The 21891-nt window shown below is 38.5% G+C and overlaps 1 protein-coding gene across 4 annotated transcripts in view; it reads right to left on the bottom strand.

Annotated features, from left to right (window-relative positions):
- Positions 1-21891, bottom strand: part of LOC140462897 (A-kinase anchor protein 7) — a 192165-nt gene that overhangs the window by 115850 nt on the left and 54424 nt on the right. For all 4 annotated transcript variants that reach the window (XM_072556369.1, XM_072556358.1, XM_072556349.1 and 1 more), the window contains exon 6: positions 20560-20672. In XM_072556369.1, coding sequence (XP_072412470.1) covers positions 20560-20672 — 113 coding nt within the window. The remainder of the gene's footprint in view (positions 1-20559; positions 20673-21891) is intronic.

Raw genomic sequence — 21891 nt, 5'->3', positions numbered from 1 at the left:
TGAAATGGTCAGCAACTTCTGCTTACCCCTAAATAATGTAGAAAAGGTGTTGTTGATCTGGCTTCTTGAAGTGCTACTCCATGTGGCGGAGGTCTACCTGTTAGGAAGGAAGTTCATGACTTTGATCCAATGACAGTGAAGACAAGGCAACATAGTTCTGGATGGCATGATTGGGTGAGGCTCAGAGGGAAACCTGCAGGTGGCATTGTTGAATTTGGAGGGTGGCAGTGACGAACCCTAAATAGGTTTCACTATTCTCTCTTGTCGATGGTATACACTGCTGCTCCTGAGTGTCAGTGGTGGAGGGGGTGGATGTTTGTGGATATGGTGGCAATAACCTGGGCTGATTTGTTCTGATGGTGTTAAACTTCGAGTGTTGTTTGAACTGTACCTATCCAGGCACAAGAGGAGTATTCAACCAAATTCCTAACATAGATGTTGGACAGGATTTGGGGAAATCAGGAGCTCAGTTACTTGCAGCAGAATTCTAAGTCTTCAAACTTGTAATTGGTGTATTAATGTGCTCATTTCAGTTAAGGCTCAGATCCACAGGAAGTCAAAGAGCGATGGGTGTATTCTGTCTTGTTGGATATAGACACATGCTGTGAATGTTACTTGTTACTCATCATTCCAAGCCTAGCAGTTATCAAAGTCTAGCTGCAGATGTTCATGGAATGTTTCATCATCTTGGGAGTCATGAATCAGACTAAAGATTGCATATATCAACAATCATACCCATTTCTGACCTTATGATAGAGGGATGTTCATTGATGAAGCAGCTGAAGGTGATTGGAGCTCTGACCTTACCTTGAGGAACTGGGACTCTTATAGTACAGTGATAATGTCTATACTCTTGAGTGTGGACACACGAGTTCAAATCACACCTGCTTCAGAAGTGTGTAATAACATCTCTGAACAGGTTGATTAGAAAATATCTACTCTGAGGAACTAGGGCTCTTGTGGTACAGTGATAAAGTCCCAGCTCCTGTGCTAGGAAGCCCGGGATCAAGTTCCACCTGCTCCAGAGGTATGTTATAATATCAGAGTCAAGATTAGAGTGGTGTTGGAAAAATACAGCAGGTCAGGCAGCATCCAAGGAGCAGGAAAATCAATGTTTGGGGCAAAAGTCCTTCATCAGGAATCAGCATGTTATAATATCTCTAGATTAGAAAGTATCAACCCTGAGGAACTGCTTGATTCCTGAAGCTGAGATGATTAACCTCCAAACACTATAGCCAATCTTCTAATGTATTCCGTGTAACTCCAAGGACTAGATCTCCATCATCATTAATTTTTAGAAGGCTTTTTTAAAAGTTTCATTTATTGTCCAACCCCAATTGCTCGAGAGGATGGTGGTGACCTGCCGTCTTGAACCACTGTGCTCCACTTGACGTAGGTACACCCATAATGCTGTGAAGGAAAGTGTTCAAAGATTTTGAACCAGCAACAGTGAAGGAGTGGTTTGGCTAGGATGCAGCTAGTTCTCCAGCACAATTCTGCAATACTACTCCGAGGTTGCTAAGGACCAATAGGCTCTGCTGTGTCCAATGCTTTCTGCTACTTCCTGATATCATGCAAATCAAATTGGATGAAGATTGACATTTGACTTATAGGGGAACTCAGGACAGGAAGTGCAGATATCTCAAAGATTTCTGGGACTGGAGGATACAATAGACATTTGTGAGTGATGAGGCAATGGAAGAATTTAAAAACAAGGGTGAGAATTTTAAAAGCAGTGCATTATGGAGAGGAGAAGACAGGAATCTAGCAGAATTGCTATGGGATGGCAGGTTTAGTGACATACTGAGTGAGTTCAAAGACTGCTGCTTAGGTCTCGGACTATTCAGACAGCCAGCTTGCAGTGTTGCTTTGAAAACTTCCTTGCAGAAATTGGGACACCAATATTCTGTGAAAACAAGCAAATATATTTGAGAAAAAATCTTAATCCAGTCCCCTCAACAATGGAGAAGTGAGTCATAGACTTTTAATTGCATCTAATTATGTATGTGTGTGTATGAGAGAGAGAGAGAGACAGACAGACAGACAGAGACAGCGAGACAGTGACAGAGAGAGAGTGTTTACTGTTGCAAGAATGGGCAAAACAGTGTTTGCATTCACTGAATACAGGGTCATGGGCACCTACATGAAGTTGGTACACATCTGTACCAGTAGCAACACAGCTCAGAGTTCCCTAAATAGGCTGGAAGAAAACGAAGAATGCAAGTCAGCCTCTGGAATGCAGAGGTAGCAACGGTTTGAGAATCTAGTTTTATTTCTTGACCAACACAAAGAATATACTTCTTCCAGGATTTATGTGAACATATACTAACAGATTTGTGATATTTCAGTGCATCATATGAACACCTCATAGTAAAAATATTAAAAATGTTTAATAACTGGTGACATGCATGGCAACGTTAACATAGTTATTAAATGAAAATTCGATTCCCACCACATTTCTGATCTTTCCTTTATTGCCTTTGACATTTTATCTCCTTAGGTTCTCTGCACAATGGCTGGTTCTTGACAATTATTCATGAAAGGGTGAAATGGCTTACTTCTGCTCCCGCGTCCTATGTCCCTGCTTACTGAACCACAAAGTACCGTGATGCTTTACTAGTAATAGGGCAAGGAGACAGGCATCAAGTCTACCTCAGCCAGAACAGGGATCAAAAACCATAACGAGCACATTAATCTGATCTGTATGCTAGTTATCCAGACAATTTAGCAAACCAGCCAGGTACATAGCGACTGAAAGCAAATTGAGAGGCAAATTAATTTTTGGTGAACCTTTGCACAGTTTCTGGTGGGGCTCTGAGTTACAAGGTAATTGCTTGGGTTCAGTTGGGATGAGGTTATTCTAATCTGTTTATTTAAAATATTGAATATATCAATAATCTTTCAAAAATGGGGCAATGTAAGTTTATGTTTATTCATAAATCATCAACCAAACTTATGTTTGCTACTAGTTTACAACTGAAAACTTAATCATTTGAATACATGGTCTACTACAAATTTAAACGCAGTTCTCAAGTCAATCATTTTTTTACCTACTCCAATTTTGAAGTCCATCACTTAAAAAGAATACAATTTCCAATCCATTCAGAGTGTCACAGATATAAAGAAAGTGTTCAATTTACCATAACATTCCTTGAAGAATAAAGCAAAATGTCAAGTCTATTTATAAATTTTATCTAACATATCAAACACTTTAATTTATCATTATGCACAATTATCAGTTGACAAAAGTTCAACAATTATAAATGATGTAGTAACTGGGTGACCTTGAACCACTTTGCTTATTAATAACTAAGTTCAAACTGAAAACAATTGATTGTATAACTCATTTTAAAATGCACAAATGGTAATGGTGAACCTGTTGAGATCTTGAATACAAAGCATTAGGTAGACAAAAGTACAAAATTAGATAAGGTATATGGAAAATAAAAAAATTGTTCTTACTATTTATATTAAGATGATTACAGTTATACGGGTAGAATGTTACAAATTTGACAGGCATATAAAAAATGCAATATTGAACTGAGCCCATTGTTTAACAGATCTGATTGAACTTCTTGTTAACTTCAATGAAAATTAAAATCATGTATGGAAAATCAAAGACTCTTGTGTTTTAGAATCCTGTTAAAGTTTACAGATTCATTGTTTGATTCTAGTGACTTCAAGCGAACTGAGGAAAATTTCTGTTGGACTTGAATATAAATGATAGTTGATGAAAGGGAAAAGTGTATTTCTTAAAAGTCACTGACTATTAAATTACCACCTGTGCCGAAAGTGTCTGTGGCAAAAAAAAACTATTGAAAAACAAAAGCTTACATTTACACTTCAAATATTATGTGTACAGCAAAACAATAGAATACAAAGTGCAGACAAGAATCTCACATAAATATCAGAGCCTATGTTAAGCGTCTTTTCACCATATAATTATTTTCTACTAGCAGCATGTTCTTTATATAACATATAGCTGAGAGGGAATTGATTGAAGAGATGTCAATGACCTAATGGATATCATAGTAATTTATGGAATTAAACTAACCAAATAATAAGACATGCAACCAATGGTGAGAATATTATTTCAAAGGACTTTAACAAAGATTCTAATTAGTTTCTCTGGCATGACTGCTCTACCGTAAAGCAGTCATTATGTGAAACTAGTAGATCTCCTGTGGCATGAGTTGAAGGATACACAATGTGAAATGTGAAGCACTTGCCTCATAGGTGCAAAAACTTGGAGAGACACAACCTGGAGCTGAATTCTCATTTGTTCATTATTGGGAGTGGGGAAGAGTGAATAACAGGATGATCCTATCGATTACTCTCTGCACCTGAGCCACAGTGGCATATTAAACAGCTGATTTGGAGGTGCCAGTCTTGAACTGCGGTGTAAAAAAGTTAAAAATCACACAATACCAGAATGTAGTCCAACAGGTTTATTTGGAAGCACTAGCTTTCAGAGCGCTGCTCCTTCATCAGGTGGTTGTGGAGTATACAGTGTGGAATTGTGGGAGCTAGTGTTTCCAAATAAACCTGTTTGACTATAACCTGGTGTTGTGTGATTTTTAATATTAAAGAGAGAGGAAGGGAAATGGATGTTAGTCATTATAGGGACTCTTATGTTTTGGAGTACTTGGAGCAATATTTGGTAGAATTGTTTGGTATTCAAAGTTATAAAGTTTTGTCATTTTGGTTCATTAAGTTCCAGCACAATCCCTGCACAACATTTCTGACTCCCTAAGCTTAAATAGGATATTCCTTTCATGCACAAAAATTGCAAATACAAGTTGCTACACGCTCTTAAACAGTAATGAGTTTCTTTATGTCTGCAAGACACTTTGTTGAGAAATTCTGGTTGCTATATGTAATAAAATTGTAAATATAAAATTCACAGGAGTCCTACCAGGAAATTGGCAGAACCTCCAAGAAACGAGGCATAAGAATTTTCTCAGAATTTAAGGACCATTCTTTCTGAATGCATGTCAGAGGTTGGTAGATTGAAAAGCAAGCACAATTCTCCTTTCCAAAGTTACTTAAACAGTTAATATTGATTGTTTATAGTATTATTCAAGTTAACAAGGTGTCTAATTCAATCAAATGTGATGACTTGTTTTCTGCAATCATGGTCACACTGGCAAAAAAGGTTACATGTTTTTTTTTGCAATTATAGCATTCATCTTTGATGTGCTCACTGCACAGTTGAACAAGTCACACTGAATTACATGTACCCATGAGCAAAATTTATTTCTCATTGACAGGATGAAAGAGTTATTCAATGCTCACCATTATATTTCAAACTACTCAAGGGACAGATGGGTTTTCTTTAAAAGAAAATAGCATAGAATAAGTCATTACAACCTGGAGCACAGCCAGGAAAAGAAATCATGGGCCTTTCTGCTTCTCCTATTTCCACATACCTCTCCTTATCCATGACCTTAACCATCCACAGGTCTGATCATGCACCTTTGCAATGTGTTTTGGTAAGTAGAATCAAAAAGTGCCACACAGGAGGCAACCAGTCAGCAACTGAAACTGTACCAGTTCTTTTGAAGAGAAATCCAGCCAGTCCTTCCAACGGACTGGTTCTGTTGCCAATAACTTCAAATGAAGCTAAATCAATGTTGTCTTATTATTGAGATTTCTGCCATTGGAAACAGTTTCCATTTAATTCAGTTGAAACCGTTCATAACTTTATGCACCTCCATCAAACCCTCTTAGGCTTATTTGCTCTTCAGGGAGCAACTTCAGCTTCTCATAATCCCTTTGGGGTGGTTTTAGTAAATTCCATCTGAGCTCGCTACAATGAAGTCATGCAGTAACAATACGTTCTATATTTGAATTGACATATGATGTACTTGAATTCTCAAAGAAGGAGAATTGAGAGGAATTCATTGACATTCTGAATTATCAGCTCCCCATTAAAATCACATTACAGAGGAAAACATTGATTTCTATGACACCACAGATTTTAAATAAGAACATTTGTCTCATCAATCCTGTCTGCCAATCTATAAAATCTGTTTTAAAGGCTATCTATCCCGGGCATCAAATTCTGTGTACTGCCAGCGCCTCGTTGTCCTCAAATCCTCAATATTTCAAAATCCATTTCCTCTTAAAGTGTTAAAGGCAGGATTATTGGCAGTGTGATGGAACAGAGGGATTTTGGGGTTCATGTCCCTAGAACCCTCAAAGTTGCCACCCAAGTTGATAGGGTTGTTAAGAAAGTGTATGATATGTTGGCTTTCATTAGCAGGGGGATTGAGTTTAAGAGCCACAAGGTTATGCTGCAGGTCTATAGAACCCTGGTTAGACCATACTTGGAATATTATGTTCAGTTCTGGTCGCCTCATTATAGGAAGGATGTGGAAGCTTTAGAGAGAGTGCAGAGGAGATTTACCAGGATGCTGCCTGGACTGGAGGGCATGTCTTATGAAGAAAGGTTGAGTGCGCTAGGGCTTTTCTCATTGGAGTGAAGAAGGACGAGAGGTAACTTGATATAGGTGTACAAGGTGATGAGAGGCAGAGATAGAGTGAATAGTCAGAGATTTTCTCCCAGGGCAGAAATGGATATCCCAAGAAGGCGTAATTTTAAGGTGATTGGAGGACGGTTTAGGGGAGATGTCAGAGGTCAGTTTTTTACTCAGAGTGGTGGATGCGTGGAATGCACTGCTAGTGGTGGTAGTGGAGTCAGATGCATTAGGGACATTTAAGCGATTCTTGGATAGGCACATGAATAATAGTAAAGTGAAGGCTATGTAGGTTAGTTTGATCTTAGAGTCGGATAAATAGTTGGATAGAGTCGGCACAACATCAAGGGCCGAAGGACCTGTACTGTGCTTTACTGTTCTATGTTCAATGTTCTATGTTCTATGTGTGTTCACTAGTCTCCGCACTCTGGGTTAGAGAATTCCAGCCATTTACTTCCTTCAGAAAATAAATTCTTTCACATTTCAGTTTGAAATGAATATCTCCTTATCCTGTAATTATGTCCCCCAGTTCAAAACTCTCCCACTGGTAGAAACATCTATTCAACATGTACCCTTTAAGTTCACTCAGAATCCTCAATGTTTCAAAAAGATCAAATCTCTTTCTTCTAAACTCCACTGAATAAAGGCCTAATCTATTTAATCAAGCTTGATAAGTCAACCACTGCATCCCAGGAATCAGCCAAATGAATCTCTTTTGAATAGCCTCCAATGCCAGTATATCCCTTCTTAAACATGTGGATTGAAACTGTACACAGTAACCCAAATGCAGCCTCACAAACACTGTACAGTTGTCACAAGACTTCCCCATGTTTAATCTCCAACATCCAATGAAGACCAAAATTCAATTTGCCTTCTTAATTACCTGCTGAACCTGCTTGCTGACTTGTGGTATTTCAAGCACAAGGACACTCAAATCCCTCTGTTACACTTTGGAATCTCTCTCATTTAAATAATAATTTGCCTTTTGATTCTTCTTACCAAAATACAAGAGCTCACACTTTCATACATTAAGCTCCACCTGATCATTCTCTCAATCTTATCTCACAGTATCATAGAATTGTTACTGCTCAGAGCCATTCAGTTCATTATGCCTGCACCAGCTCTTAAAATGAGCATCATTACCTAGTGTCCATTTCCTGGTTTTTAACCCTGCCATACCTTTGCATACTATTTCCATCCAATGCCCTCTTGAATGCCTCAATTGAACTGAACTCTACATTTCAAGGCATGTATCTCATACCCTAACTACTCGCTACATGAACAAGCCTTTCTCACATCATCTTTGTATCTTTCGCATATCACTTTAAATCTATGCCCCCCCTTATTCTTGTTCCTTTCATGAGTGAGAATAGCTTCCATCTGTATACCTCGTCCAGCCTGCTCATTATTTTGAAAACTTCTATTAGATCTCCTTTCAGCCTTCTTCTCTCGAAGAAGAACATCCCCAATTTCCTCAATCTATCCTTATTAGTGGAAGTATTCTTGTAAATCACTTCTGCATTCAATCCAATGCATTCATATCCTTCCTACACATTAGCCACAGTATAACAAATGAGGTCCATCAAGTGTCTTATACAAGTTTAACATCAGGCCCTCTGCTCCTGTATTTCCTTTGGAATTGTACTCCCTATTTTGTACTGTCCTTCAATATTCTTTCTTCCAAAAGTAGATTAACTCACACTGTTCCACATTGAATCTCAGCTGCCAGCTATCTGCTCACACTAGCAATCTGTCAATATCTTTTTGGAGTTACACACTGTCCTCCTCACAACTTACAATTTTTTTAAGTTTCATGTCATCTGCATTTGTTGAAATTGTCCGCTGTATACCAAGATCCTGATCAGTAATATTAGGAAAAGCAAGGGTTTCAATACAGATTCATGGGAAACTCCATTACAAACATTCCTCCAGCCTAAATAAAAACCCATTAACCATTACTGTTTTCTATCATGCAAATAATTTTGTATCCATGTTGCTACTGTCCCTTTTATACCATGACACAGAACTTTCTTCAGTTCTGTTGTATGGCACTTGACCAGACTAAACCCTCTCAAAATATAAGAAGAAGATAGCATGGCCCTAACTTTACTTATTTCAAAGGCAAGTGCCATGGGTTGTCTTCCTGATGTAATTTGATTGGTCAAACTACCAGTCTTGAAGCAAACGTACTTTATTCATACACTGTAGTTAAAATATAACAAAAACAATTGCAATAATTCTAATGGAAAACTTAACAGGATAATAGATTATTTAACTACTAAACAGTAACTCTTCCAATATAGTAACATCCCATAACCACACCCTGAACAAAGGCGAAAGCAATATAGTAGATTGTCTCATGTGCAATTCTAGCAGCAGGGCGAGAACCCCCAGCTTTTAGCTGTAACAGAGAAAGGAAAAACAGTTTCCATGTCCAGATTCAAGACCCCAGCACCTGCTACTGAATGCTAGAAATAAACAAAAATCTTCATTCTGTGGGAGCTTGACCACACCCAGTCAGGCTGCTTTTACTGTTGCAATTTTTTTTTAAAAAGCCACAAGGCCTGGCAAGTTGTTTACTCCATTGGCTTTGGAGCAGACCAATCTTCACCACTGTCGCAACCTTTCTTCATAAAAGAAACAGGACAAAATATACTTCTTAAAGCCAAAATATCATCACACACTACATCAACGGCTTTCTAGAAATCCAGTTAACCATCAATAGCATTTCCCTCATTGAGCCTGTGAACTTTCCAAAAAAGTCTAGTTAAGTTTATAAATAGACCCTTGAGTCGCTCTTAGTGCTTTCAACCTGGAAAAGACCCATCTCCATCTTCGGTATTAACCAATCCACAATACATGCCTATACATTAGCTTCAATACTGTGAACTCCTATCTTGTGCAATAATCGTTTGTCAAAATCAATTGTGACATGCGAGCACCGCTGGTTACAGCAGCAATTCATTATCCTAATATTTGTAAAGGAGGCAGTCTAAAGTCAACCACATTGTTGTGGTTCTGAAGTCATATGTAGGCCTGACCAGGTAAGGACAACAGATTTCTTGCCCTTAAAAAAGACAGTAGTGAGCCAGATCATCTCTTACTACAATTGATAGTGGTTAGATGGTCACCATTGGAGCAGTTTTGTGTCCAAGATTTTTGTTGACTAAGTGGCACTTTATCAAATGTCTTCTGGAAATCCAACTACAATACACTGACTAGTAATCCAATTATCATGTCTGCTTCTTATATCCTCAAAAGAACTCAAGCAAATTTGTCAAACATATCAGCCCTTTTTTAAAAAATTACATTTTGGAATTACAAGATTAGTACTTCTGGGTTCTGACCCATGACCCAATGCACAGAATTAGAAATGTTCAAAATAAAAGAAAAAAAATCAAAGGGACGAACCCATCATCTATGACTATCTAGAAATGTCAAAAATAGTATCAAACCAAACCAAAAAGCTTATAATTGTGCAACAATAGGTGGTAGGTCAGAGGATTGGTTAGAATATTTTAAAGAAAACAAAGGTAGAGGCTGGATAATCTGGGACTTTTTTCATTAGAGCATAGGAGGTTTGAGGACTAACCTTATAGAGGCTTATAAAGTCATGAGTGGCATGGATAAGATGAATAGCAAAGATCTTTTCCTAAGGTCAGGGGACTTCAAAACTAGACAGCATACATTTAAGGTAAAAACAATGACTGCAGATGCTGAAAACCAAATACTGGATTAGTGGTGCTGGAAGAGCACAGCAGTTCAGGCAGCATCCAACGAGCAGCAAAATCGACGTTTCGGGCAAAAGCCCTTCATCAGGAATAAAGGCAGTGAGCCTGAAGCATGGAGAGATAAGCTTGAGGAGGGTGGGGGTGGGGAGAGAGTAGCATAAATGACCTGGGAGTTGCAGTGGGAGAGGGACTCCCTGAGATTCTTGAAGACAGAGGAGGAAAACTTCTTCAAGGCAGGCATCCTTGCAAGAGGATTCGCAGTAGGGTTAAAATCAACAAGGTAAAAACAATGACTGCAGATGCTGAAAACCAAATACTGGATTAGTGGTGCTGGAAGAGCACAGCAGTTCAGGCAGCATCCAATGAGCAGCGAAATCGACGTTTCGGGCAAAAGCCCTTCATCAGGAATAAAGGCAGTGAGCCTGAAGCGTGGAGAGATAAGCTAGAGGAGGGTGGGGGTGGGGAGAGAGTAGCATAAATGACCTGGGAGTTGCAGTGGGAGAGGGACTCCCTGCTCATTGGATGCTGCCTGAACTGCTGTGCTCTTTCAGCACCACTAATCCAGCATACATTTAAGGTGAGAGGGGAAAGATTTAATAGGGATCCGAGGGGTAATTTTTTCACACAGAGGGTGGTGAGTATATGGAGGAACTGCCAGAGGAAGTAGTAGATGTGGGTACAATTTCAATGTTTAAAAGACATTTGGACAGATACATGAATAACAAAGGTTTAGATAGCCTAAAGCAGGCAAGTGTGACTAGCTTAGTTTGGGAACCTTGGTCGGCATGCTCCATGATTTTCCTTTCACAAATTTCACATTCTACCATTTTTCCAATTACAGATGTTACATAGCTGACCTATAACTTCCTGCTTTGCCTTTTCCTCCTGTCTGGAACAGGTCCATCACATTAGAGGCTTTCCAATCTACTTGTACCCTCCTGGAATGCTAATATTTTGACCAATGCCTCCACTATCTCTGTAGCCACTTCCTTTAAAACTGTTGGATGCAAGTTTACCTACAGTTGAATTAGTTTGTCAAATACTTTGTCCATCCCAATAGAGACTATTACAAAATATTTCCTCCTATTAATACTTTGCTTATTTAATGCCTTTGGGATATTTATAATGCCAATCATCATGAAAACTCATGCAAAAATATTGATTTAATTTACCTGCCATTTTCCTATTCTCCATTATCAATTATCCAGTCTCATCTTACAAATATTCTGCACTCAGTTTACCTGTTTTTATACACATAGAAAAGACAGCATGCATAAGTTAGTAGTCTTACTTAAATAACTGACAGACAAGAATACATAAAAGTTATGACTTTCACAGACTGGTGAGGTCACAACGAATGCATTTCCACCACTTAAGTACAAAGCTGGAGCATTTTGAGAAGGCTACCCTAGTTATTGCATCTCAGATCTTGATTGAAGTGATGATTGTTACATTTCTTACACTACTGACAATGAACCCCAGTTAAGTAGTGTTTTTCAGTTTACCTGAAAATATTTTGCAGGTTTATTGAACTGCTCAGACTACAACTTGCAGTTGCAGGTATATATTTAAGTATCCTCATTCAGTGATACTGCTGTACTGCACATGACAGTGTCTCATGCAATCTCATTACTTGAGGAGGGATACAGTTGTGTTGAGGTAGCTTAGGAGGTTCCAGAGCTATACTGATTCCAGAGCTGAGGGATTTGTCTTATAAAGAGATTGAACAGTTTATACATATATCCTCTGGAGTTTAGAAAAATGAGGAAGGATCTAATTGAGCTACACAGGATGCAAAAAAGGGTTGACAAAGTAGATGTAGAAAGGATGTTTCATCATCTGGGGAAATCTAGAACAAGAGGTCTGAGTACTAGGATAAGGAGTAGCAGATTTAAAATAGAGATGAGGAAACATTATTTCTGTCAAAGGGTCGTAAATCTCTAGAATTCACAGTCCAGAGTGTGATGAGTGTTGGGACATTGAGTAGATTTATGGAGATTGTCGGATTTTTAAATTAGTAATGGATTGAAGGGTTATGGGAGTGGGTTGGCAAGTGGAATTAAGGCAGAGATGAGATTAGCCATGATCGTATTAAATGGTGGAGCAGGTTCTAGGTGCTGAATAATCTACTCCTGGTCCTAATCCTTATGTTTTTATAACGTATACAAATCGAAACTAGTGCTTTCAGCTTCAATTTAAAGGAATTCATAATCTTCAAAGTCATAACCATAGAGTCATAAATTCAGCACAGAGAAAGCCCTATGGCCAATTGAGTCTGTACAAACAATTTCTACCATAAAGGGGCACTAATCCCAATTTCCTTCACTTGCCCCATATCCTTGAATGTTATAATATTTCAAGTGCTCATCCAAATATTTTTTTAAAAGGTTGCACAGTTTCTGGCGTCCACTATCTTTCCAGGCAGTGCACTCCAGATTCCCAGCACCCTCTGAGTGGATTTTCTTTCCTCAATTCCCCTCTGAAACTCCCACACTCTAAAATTTTGCTCCCTCATGACTGACCCCTTCTCAACCCAAGTGAACAGATGCTCTCTATTCACCCTGTCCATACTCCTCAATCTTATACACCTCAATCATGATCCCTTCAGCCTTCTTTGCTGAAAAGAAAACAATCAAAGCCTTTCTAGCCTCCCCATATCGTTCGATTTCATCATCTCAGGCAATATCTTGGTGAAAACTGAAAGAACTGCGCAGTCATAGAGATATACTGCACAGAAACAGACCTTTCAGTCTAACTCGTCCATGCTGACCAGATATCCTAAATTAATCTAGTCCCATTTGCTCGGAATTGGCCCATACCCCTCTAAACCCTTCTTATTCATATACCCATCCAGATGTCTTTTAAATGTTGTAATTGTACCAGTCCCCTCCACTTCCTCTGGCAGCTCATTCCATTCACACACACCAACCTCTGTGTGAAAAGTTTGCCCCTCAGGTCCCTTTTACATCTTTCCCCTCCCACCTTAAACCTATGCCATCTAGTTTTGGACTTCCCCACCCTGGGGAAAATACCTTGCCCATTTATCCTATCCATGCCCCTCATTTTATAAACCTCTATAAGGTCACCGCTCAGCCTCTGACGCTCCAGAGAAAACAGCCCCAGACTACTCAGCCTCTACCTACAGCTCAAAGCCTCCAACCCTGGCAATATGCTTGTAAATCTTTCCTGAACACAGTGTTAAACAAATTTCCCTGTAAGGACTTGAAATATATAAACTATAACTTCTAATTAACAGCCAATTAACTTGGAGTCGTTCCACTGAAATTCCAAATAACCTAAATACCCTTGAACCTCAGTTATAATTACATTAGTATCAATTTCACTCAAATAAAACTAGAAGACCAGTCAGTTCCAAAGGACTTATAAATTAGTGCAATATGTTTTGTTCTTCCAGAAACCTGCTCTATTATGTAAAAAAAATTATGTAGCATTTATTTATATATCATGTCAAAGGTTGCCATCAAATTTAATATGGCCGAATTTGAGAATACTGAATTCAGCTAAATGATGTGGAAACTTGAAAAATCTGATGTAGAAGTTGACACAAAATTATAAAAAACATGACCAAGGATAGTGCTCATGACATTGAATTCAGTTAAAGGGCAAAAATGTAATTCTACTAACGAAACAACAGTAATCTTTTAAGCAGTGGCAAAATTATAATACAATTACTTGCAGAAACATAATCTGCATAGAATACAGAACATGTGTAATTGCACCAAATTGAATTAAGTGACTTCCTCAACGGAGTTTCAAAAACTGGAAATGATGAAAAAGAAAATTCAGATTCAAAGATGCATTAACTCAATCATCATGAAGGTTCAGAAGGATTAAAATTGATGTTGCATGGAAAATATGCCAGTATAGCAATTAAAAGGTATTAGGAAATAAGCAAATTATGAAAGCAAATTTCAGTCTGATAACACATTTTATCACGACCATTTTATTGAATGCAAATAATCTTCTAAAAAGTCTCAAATTAAGATTTGGATTATACTCCATTTGGCAAATTTAATTTGACCGTATAGCTGAATTTGAAAAACAACTATTGCTATATTGACGTTGGATCAAGAAGTCATTTTGCAACTAATCTAACATGAATCTGTAATGCTAATCAAAAACTGAAGCAAGTTATCCCTAATATGAGAAAATAATGAAATCACACTATATAAATCCTAGAAGAAAACACCAATTTTACCAGGATACCAGAGTCCGCAAGGACACATTAGCCTTTCCACAAATATATTTACATTAATAATGATCAGGAATGAGGTAAGGCTTACAAAGGATCTAAATGAGCAGGATGGACCCCAGCTAATGTTTTCCTTCCATTGATGTGTCAGCTTGATCTTTGCAACCTCAAAGAATTCCTTAATTTCTCTTTCATATAACCTGGAAATATAGTCTACATAGTTCTTATTCAATCCTTCATCTAAACAAATTACCAGAACAACCCTACTTTTGAGTACAAAACCATGTGGAATGTTTGTACACCTGACTATATTTCCAGACGAAGTAAAGCTTTCACAATATTTGCTTCTTGTATTGCTAATAGCAATAGTTGGATCAATTCCAAGGATAAAAATTAAGAAATCACTAAAAAAAAAGCTTTTAAAGTGCTGAAAGACATTTAAGTAGTACTTAGACAAGCACTTGAAACACCATAGCATGCAAAGATTTGAACCATATGCTGGAAAATGGGATTAGAATAGATGCTTAATAATAAGTGCAGACACAATGAGCCAAAGGGTCTTTTTCCACACTGTTAAAAAAAACTTTATGACTCAATGACTCACATTTGGTGATTGGTGAGTTGTTCTGGAAACAGCAAAAGGTAAGAAAGGGCTAGGATCAGATGAAAGGGACACCATAAGGGTGGTGAAGGTAGTTAATGAGCTGAGTTTGGCAAGATACAGCAAGAAATCTCTCAGGCTTACAGTGAAAGTCTTCCAAAAAGCTTGTCGCATTTACCCAAAGATCAAGATTCCAAATATAAACCAGCTCAAGCATAATGATTTGTTTCCCAGAAAGTTGACTAATATTACAATTTCAAGTCCAAAATGATTACTTATATTAAAATGATTTTCAGATATGGGCCTTGCTGGCAAGACCAACATTAATTGCCTATCCTTAGGAGCCCATATAAACGTAGTGTTGGGCCACCTTCTTGAACTGCTGCAGTGTCTCGTGGAGGAATACAGTCTACCCCATCCCTGTCACCATCCCCATACAGATATAAAGAAGGAGTTTTAGATATCTAACCAAGTAATGATGAAAGAAAATATCTTTGTTAGGATTGGATGTAACTTTAAGGAATCAGTGAGTTGATGATATCCCCATACTGCTCTTGTCTTTCTAGGTGCTAGAGATCATGGTTTGGAAGATGCTCTTCAAGTAAGGGACCAGGAAAGGAAGCCATTAAAGGTGATTCTTAGTCTATGACAGGAGAGATAGAAAATTAGTTGAAAGCAATCCCACCTGGACCAGACCAAGCTGGACAAATTCAGAGAGACATTGCAGGAGGGTAATGTCAAATACAGTTCATTCTGCTATAACACGCGTTTCATTAACGCTAATTCATGTAACGTGTCTGACACATTAGGAACACTATTTCTATAGCATGAACTTTTTGAATGTGTGCTGGCTGTAAAGTGATTCTATCACCAACACTTTAAGCACTATTTCTTAAGCGCAATTTTTCTGTAATGCAATATTGCACAAGAACAGAACCATAGGAGAACTAACTGTATAGTAAAAAACTACAATGGTCAAGAAGAATGCAGACAGATGTTTGCCTTTGTCACAATCACAAAGGATCTCACTTGTGACATTGATACAAGCCATTCTGGTTGTATGGCAGGGCAGAAAACTGACTCGAGAGGTTAACAAGTGGCTTCAGATGAGCATGGATTTATGATACAATACATCCAAGATCTTTGGAGAGTAAAGACAGATTGGAGATGTTTGCAAGGTTGCTGGGGTCAAGAGAACTGTGATGATGTCAGATTCAGATGAGAAGGGAACATGATTTGGAGAGAGAAGTACGATCAATACTTGTTCACTTTGGAGCCAGAAAGGGAAGTTATCTGGTCAGCAGATTGATGGGAATAGAATTGAATAAGTAGGAAGTGTGTCACGTGGACCAGATTAGATCAGACAATGCATATGGGAGATGGGAGAGAAACAAGAGAAGGAAATGCAATCACAAATTGTTACAGGGTAAACCAAGAGAATTTTGGCCTGGTGGACTCTGTGAAGGGAGGGAAATGGTAATAGCAGTTAATCGGATGGTCTTACATCAGTGTGACAAAGACGTTCATAAGTTCCTTAGACCCGGTGGAGGAGAGGGGGCGACGAGTTCAAGGCGGACAGTTTGCAGTGCAGTAAAACAAAAGGGTTTATATTTGAAAAGAAAAGATATTAAAAGGTAATTGACAAAGTAGACATACAGCAGATGCTTCCTCTTTTGGACAATTTATAACAACATATTTTAGAATTGGAGTAGCAGATTTAAAACAGAGATAATGAGGAATTATTTCTCTCAAAGGGTTGTGAATGTGTGGATTCTGGAAAGTGAAATAATTTAAGGAGAAGATAGACAGATTTTTATTTAGCAATAGTCTGAAGGGTAATGGAGAGTGGCAGGAATGTGGAGTTGAAGCAAAGTTGAGATCAGCCATGATTGAATTGAACAGCAGAGCAGGCTCGAGAGGTAGAATTGCCTCCTCCTGTTCCTAGTTATTATGTTTATGCTTCTGAATAATCAGAAATTTTTGAAGATGTCAATAGATCCTGATTGTGCTTTAAGTGGTCCAGCCAGATGTGATAGTGATTAACTGAAGGTGTTAGTCATAAACATTCAAGGCTGCCCTTATGGAGTTAAGGGAGCTTCCTTCACCACTGCAGAGGATGGGTTGGTCTTCCTGAGAATAAACTCAAAGAAAGCGATTGGCCCAGACAAACTCCCCAGATTTGCATTTATTTTCTGTATGGACCAGCTGCCGGAGGCATTCGCTGACACCTTTAACTTTTCCTTGCTGCAATCTGAAGTCCCCACCTGCTTCAAAAAGACCACCATCATCCCAGTACCAAAGAAAACATATGCATCGTGCCTCAACAAGTACTGCCCAGTGGCTCTGACCTCCATAATCATGAGGTGCTTTGAAAGGCTGGCCATGGCTCACATCAACTCTAGTCTTCCAGCCTGCCTCAATCCCATTAAATTTGTCTACCAACATAACAGGTCAACAGCAGCTGCCATTTCGTTAGCCCTACACTCAACCCTGGAACATCTACAATAACAAGGCCACCTGCGTCAGGCTCCTACTTATTGACTACAGCTTGGCCTCCAACACCATAATCCCTACCAGACTAATCTCAAAGCTCCAAGATCTAGGTCTCTGCTCTGCCCTCTGTGACTGAATCCTCAGCTTCTTGACCCACAGACTATCTTCAGTTATCAGTGAAGATAGATAACTGCACCTCCTCCATGATAATCCTCAACACTGACGCCCTGCAGGATGCATTCTGAGCCCCCTTCTGTACTCCCCATATACCCATGAATGTAGCCAAATTCCATACGAGCACTAAATACAAATTTGCTGATGACACCACCATGGTAGGCTAGATGTCAAACAACGAGTCAGAATACAGGAAGGAGAAAGAGTGCTCTCTCAATGTTGGAAAAACAAAAGAACTGATCATTGACTTCAGGAAAAGGAGGAGGTCACACCCCTATCTACATCAAGGGAACTGGGGTGCACAGTGTAGATGAGGTCTTAGGAGCGACAATAAACGACAATCTGTCCTGGATCTCTCATGTAGATGCAATGGTTAAGAAGGCACAACAATGCCTCTTCTTTCTCGGGGGCTTAGGAAATTCGGCATGTCCAAAAGGAACCGCACCAACCTTTGCTGATGTACCACGGAAAGCATTCTATCCAAGTGCATAATGGCCTGGTAAGGCAATTGCTCTGCCCAGGACTGTAAGAAACTACAGGAAGTTGTGTGCACAGCCCAGACCATCACGGTAGCCAATCTCCTACCCTTGGACTCCATTTAGACTTCTCATTGCTGCATAAAGGCTGCCAATGTCATTCTTCCCACCCCAGTAATGCTCTCTTCTAACCTCTTACATTAGGCAGAAGATACAAAAGCTTAAACACATGCACCAACAGTTTTAAGAACAGCTTCTTTCCTGATGTTATTAGACTGCTGAATGGACCTCTCTAACTTCAAATAATGTTGATTTTGCTTTGTGCGTCTCCTCTGCAGCTGTAACCTTGGATGCCTCGCTCTGTCTAAGCATCCCTTGATCTGTATGTCCTTGTTTGCATGAACTGCCTGTACTGCTCACAAAACATAACTCATCACTGTTCTTAGGTACTTGTGACCACAATAAATCAAATTAACTCAATAAAGGGTTATATTAAAAGGGAGCCGAAGCATTGAACTCAGGAGAGAAAGCATGCTAAGTGAAGAGGCTGAATGAGTTTGCTGTGAAGCTATCATTGTAAAATATTTTCTATACTTGGACAGCAGCAGAAAATGAGGATTTGAAAGGCTAGGTGAGGGAATCAGAACAACAAATGACATTTATAAAACTCCTCAAGTGTAATAGAACATCCAAACAAGCCTTGCGGGAGCATTATAGAATGAATAAAAGTGAGGTATTAAGCTATAGATGATGATATCAGATTGGATGACCAAAAACTTGATCAACGAGAAGTAGAGAGATGGAGAAGAAATGCATGGACAGTATTCCTAAACTTATAACTTTGCTACTGGAGGCATAGTCTTTGGCATTACAGCAATTAAAATCCAGGATGTAAAAATACCTGAAGAGCAGGAACACAGAGACCTGAGGGTTTTGGGGATGGAAGAGAATTTGGACATAGAGAGAGGTGAGGTCATGCAGGATTTGAAAACAAGGATGAAAATTTTAAAATCAAGACATTGCTTGACACAGTGATCCAACTTAGGCCAGTAAATACGGGGTGACAGGGTAGGGGACTTGCTGCGCATTAAGACACTGGCAGTGGGGAGATGTGGATAACATCAAGTTTATGGAGGGCAGAGTATGAGAGACCAGATAGGAGTGTGTTGGAATAGTAAAGTGTACAGGAGGGTTCAGCAGCAAATGAGCTCACAGAGGGGTAAAGGTGTTAGGAAGGTGGAAGTACCTATAATAAAATATTTTTCATAAAACTGTTCTTTGGGTTATAAGATCTCATTGCTGGAACAAAGTATTGTATGTTCTACCTCTGCTATACAGTACCAAGCCATGTTTTTCAAAAGGGACTGAATGTATGACATATCAAATGTAAACTAGCAGTATTTTTAAAGCCAGCTACACTATAATTGTGCATTGATCACATTTGCTTATATTTTAAATGCAATTATGTCATCACTGTATCATTGAAAAAGAGTAGTACAATCAAATCCATCATATCACACTTCATGCCTACAGTCATGCTTTTCACAGAGCAAGTGTAGAGCTCGATTAGCACAGTTTCTCACAATGTGAGCATCAGAATAGCTCACTTCTCCTGGTTTAGATAGTTCTATTATTCCTTGCATAAAGACGTTTTTCAAGGTTTGTAGTTCAATGTGTTAGAAAAGCTTGTTTCGTTTAAGACCATTGACTGAACTCTAACAGAATGCAAAAGAAAGATCACAAATTTAGGAATTGGATAGTGCAGTGGGTTAGAGGCTGAATTTGCTTCTGTCCTGTTGATTGAATTGAAAAGCTCTTCTATTTGTATGCTATAAGGGTTCAGTGTAAAACAAGTATAGAAGACAGAAACTCAGTTCCAAATGCATTAGCACAAATTACCAGGCATTCAGATTTGTCAGACAAATGCTCGCTTGAGTAATAGATGTGTAGTTTCAAGAACAAATGCATCCCTGAACCTCAAATTAAGGTACTATACTGGCTTAAAAATACCCAATATTGATGTTAAAAAATATTTTTCTTTACAAAATCTACATTGCTGAGATCCCTTACTGTAATTAAAACAAAAATAAACTGTTCATGTGATGTCAATTGATTTAGCATGCTCTAAAAATGAATATTCTAACAAATCAAGTCCACACCTTCAGCAATGTCAGTCTTTCATCCATCTCAACTCCTTTTTCATTTTTGTAAGATACAGAAATAAAAGGACATACCTCATGTAAGAAAAGATTATGAACCAACACACATCTATTAAGGGCAGCATTCATTAAATGTTCTGTACAGCAGCAGCATTAAGAGACAAGTAACTCCAGATTTTTGTATTGGTTCTACTTATATACCTACTTGTGATTGATTGGAAATGTGATCTGACCTGGTGACGTAGTTTTGGTGCCCTTGATAGTTTCATAAAGGTCAGGTGTGGTTTAAAAGCTTTGCTGTCTCCAGTCAAAATGCCATTTGCTTGGAACCTTGTCTTCACAGTCTCTGTGGGATAAACAGATTGAGATTTAGTTATTTCTGAATTAAACGTACATCTAATATGTCTCCTAACCTGTCTTTTGTCTGTCACAGCACAAAAATAATCAATAGTTTCAGGAAGAGTTGTATCAGTTACTTGGCTAAATAACCATGCATTAAATTAAGTAGAATATACATTACATTCTGTAGGTCCATACATTTTTAATTATCATAACAGTTTTCCAAGAGATATTCAATACAAATCTGATTTCCTATCTGCAGAGATGCTCTGACAAGAAAGTGATCAGCATTTGTCTTGTCCTACTTCAGGCACTAAAAACATTGTAAACTCTGCAATTAATCATTTTTTCAAAATAAATAAATGCATTAACCCACAAAAGATTTGAGTTTTTTGTGGAAAGAATTTGTTTTTAATTGGGACCAAAGATCTTGTGGAAAATATACAGCAATTTCTTTCGGACCCCACCCTTTCCCCCTCCCAACTTTCCCACTGCTACCCCCACCACTACCACCACCACCACCATCACTAAGCAGCAGAAAACATCTACTTAATTCTTTCAATTGAAAATATGAATGATCAACAACACTACACAGAGGAATACACAGTATTGGGTTATCCTAGAGGTAAATGCATTGACTTTATGTCTCTAAGGCCACAACAACTTAATTTGTATAGCGCCTTTAACATAATAAAGCATCATAAGGTGCTTGACAATGGGAAACTGACACTAACTATATACTACAATATTAGAATAGACTTTGAAGTTGGGAATGAAGATTTAGATTTTAAGAGATGGTGTCTTCAAAGTGAAAAAATTAGTGAAGAGGTGGAACTATTTTGGGAGGGAATTCCAGAGGTTAGGGACTTGGCAGCTGAACATTATTCAATAAAAACTAGAATTAGAGGATTGAAGAATTTGTTGTAGAAATCTTGTGGGAGGAGAGAATGGTGTCTTCAAAGGAAAGGCACAGGGTAAAATAAGGTATGATATTCAAAGGAGGCAATAACGTATGAGGTGCAAGAGTCCAAACCAAACTGTGGACACCCAAGGAAACCTAAACACATAAGTAGAAAGCGGGCCATGTCACCAGTGCTTCATCCGGAGGCTCACTGATGACGTTACCTAGTACGGTGAAGAAATGTCCGAAAACGAACCTTCCAGCATAGCAAGCAAACCTACATCCAAAGTGTGGTGTAATTTGATGATCAAGCCCCATCTCCAAC

This window comes from Chiloscyllium punctatum, chromosome 3 (genome assembly GCF_047496795.1).
Source record: "Chiloscyllium punctatum isolate Juve2018m chromosome 3, sChiPun1.3, whole genome shotgun sequence".
In the NCBI taxonomy this organism is placed as follows: domain Eukaryota; kingdom Metazoa; phylum Chordata; class Chondrichthyes; order Orectolobiformes; family Hemiscylliidae; genus Chiloscyllium; species Chiloscyllium punctatum.
Note: the sequence above shows the minus strand (reverse complement) of the source record. Positions and strands in the feature narration are given on the sequence as shown.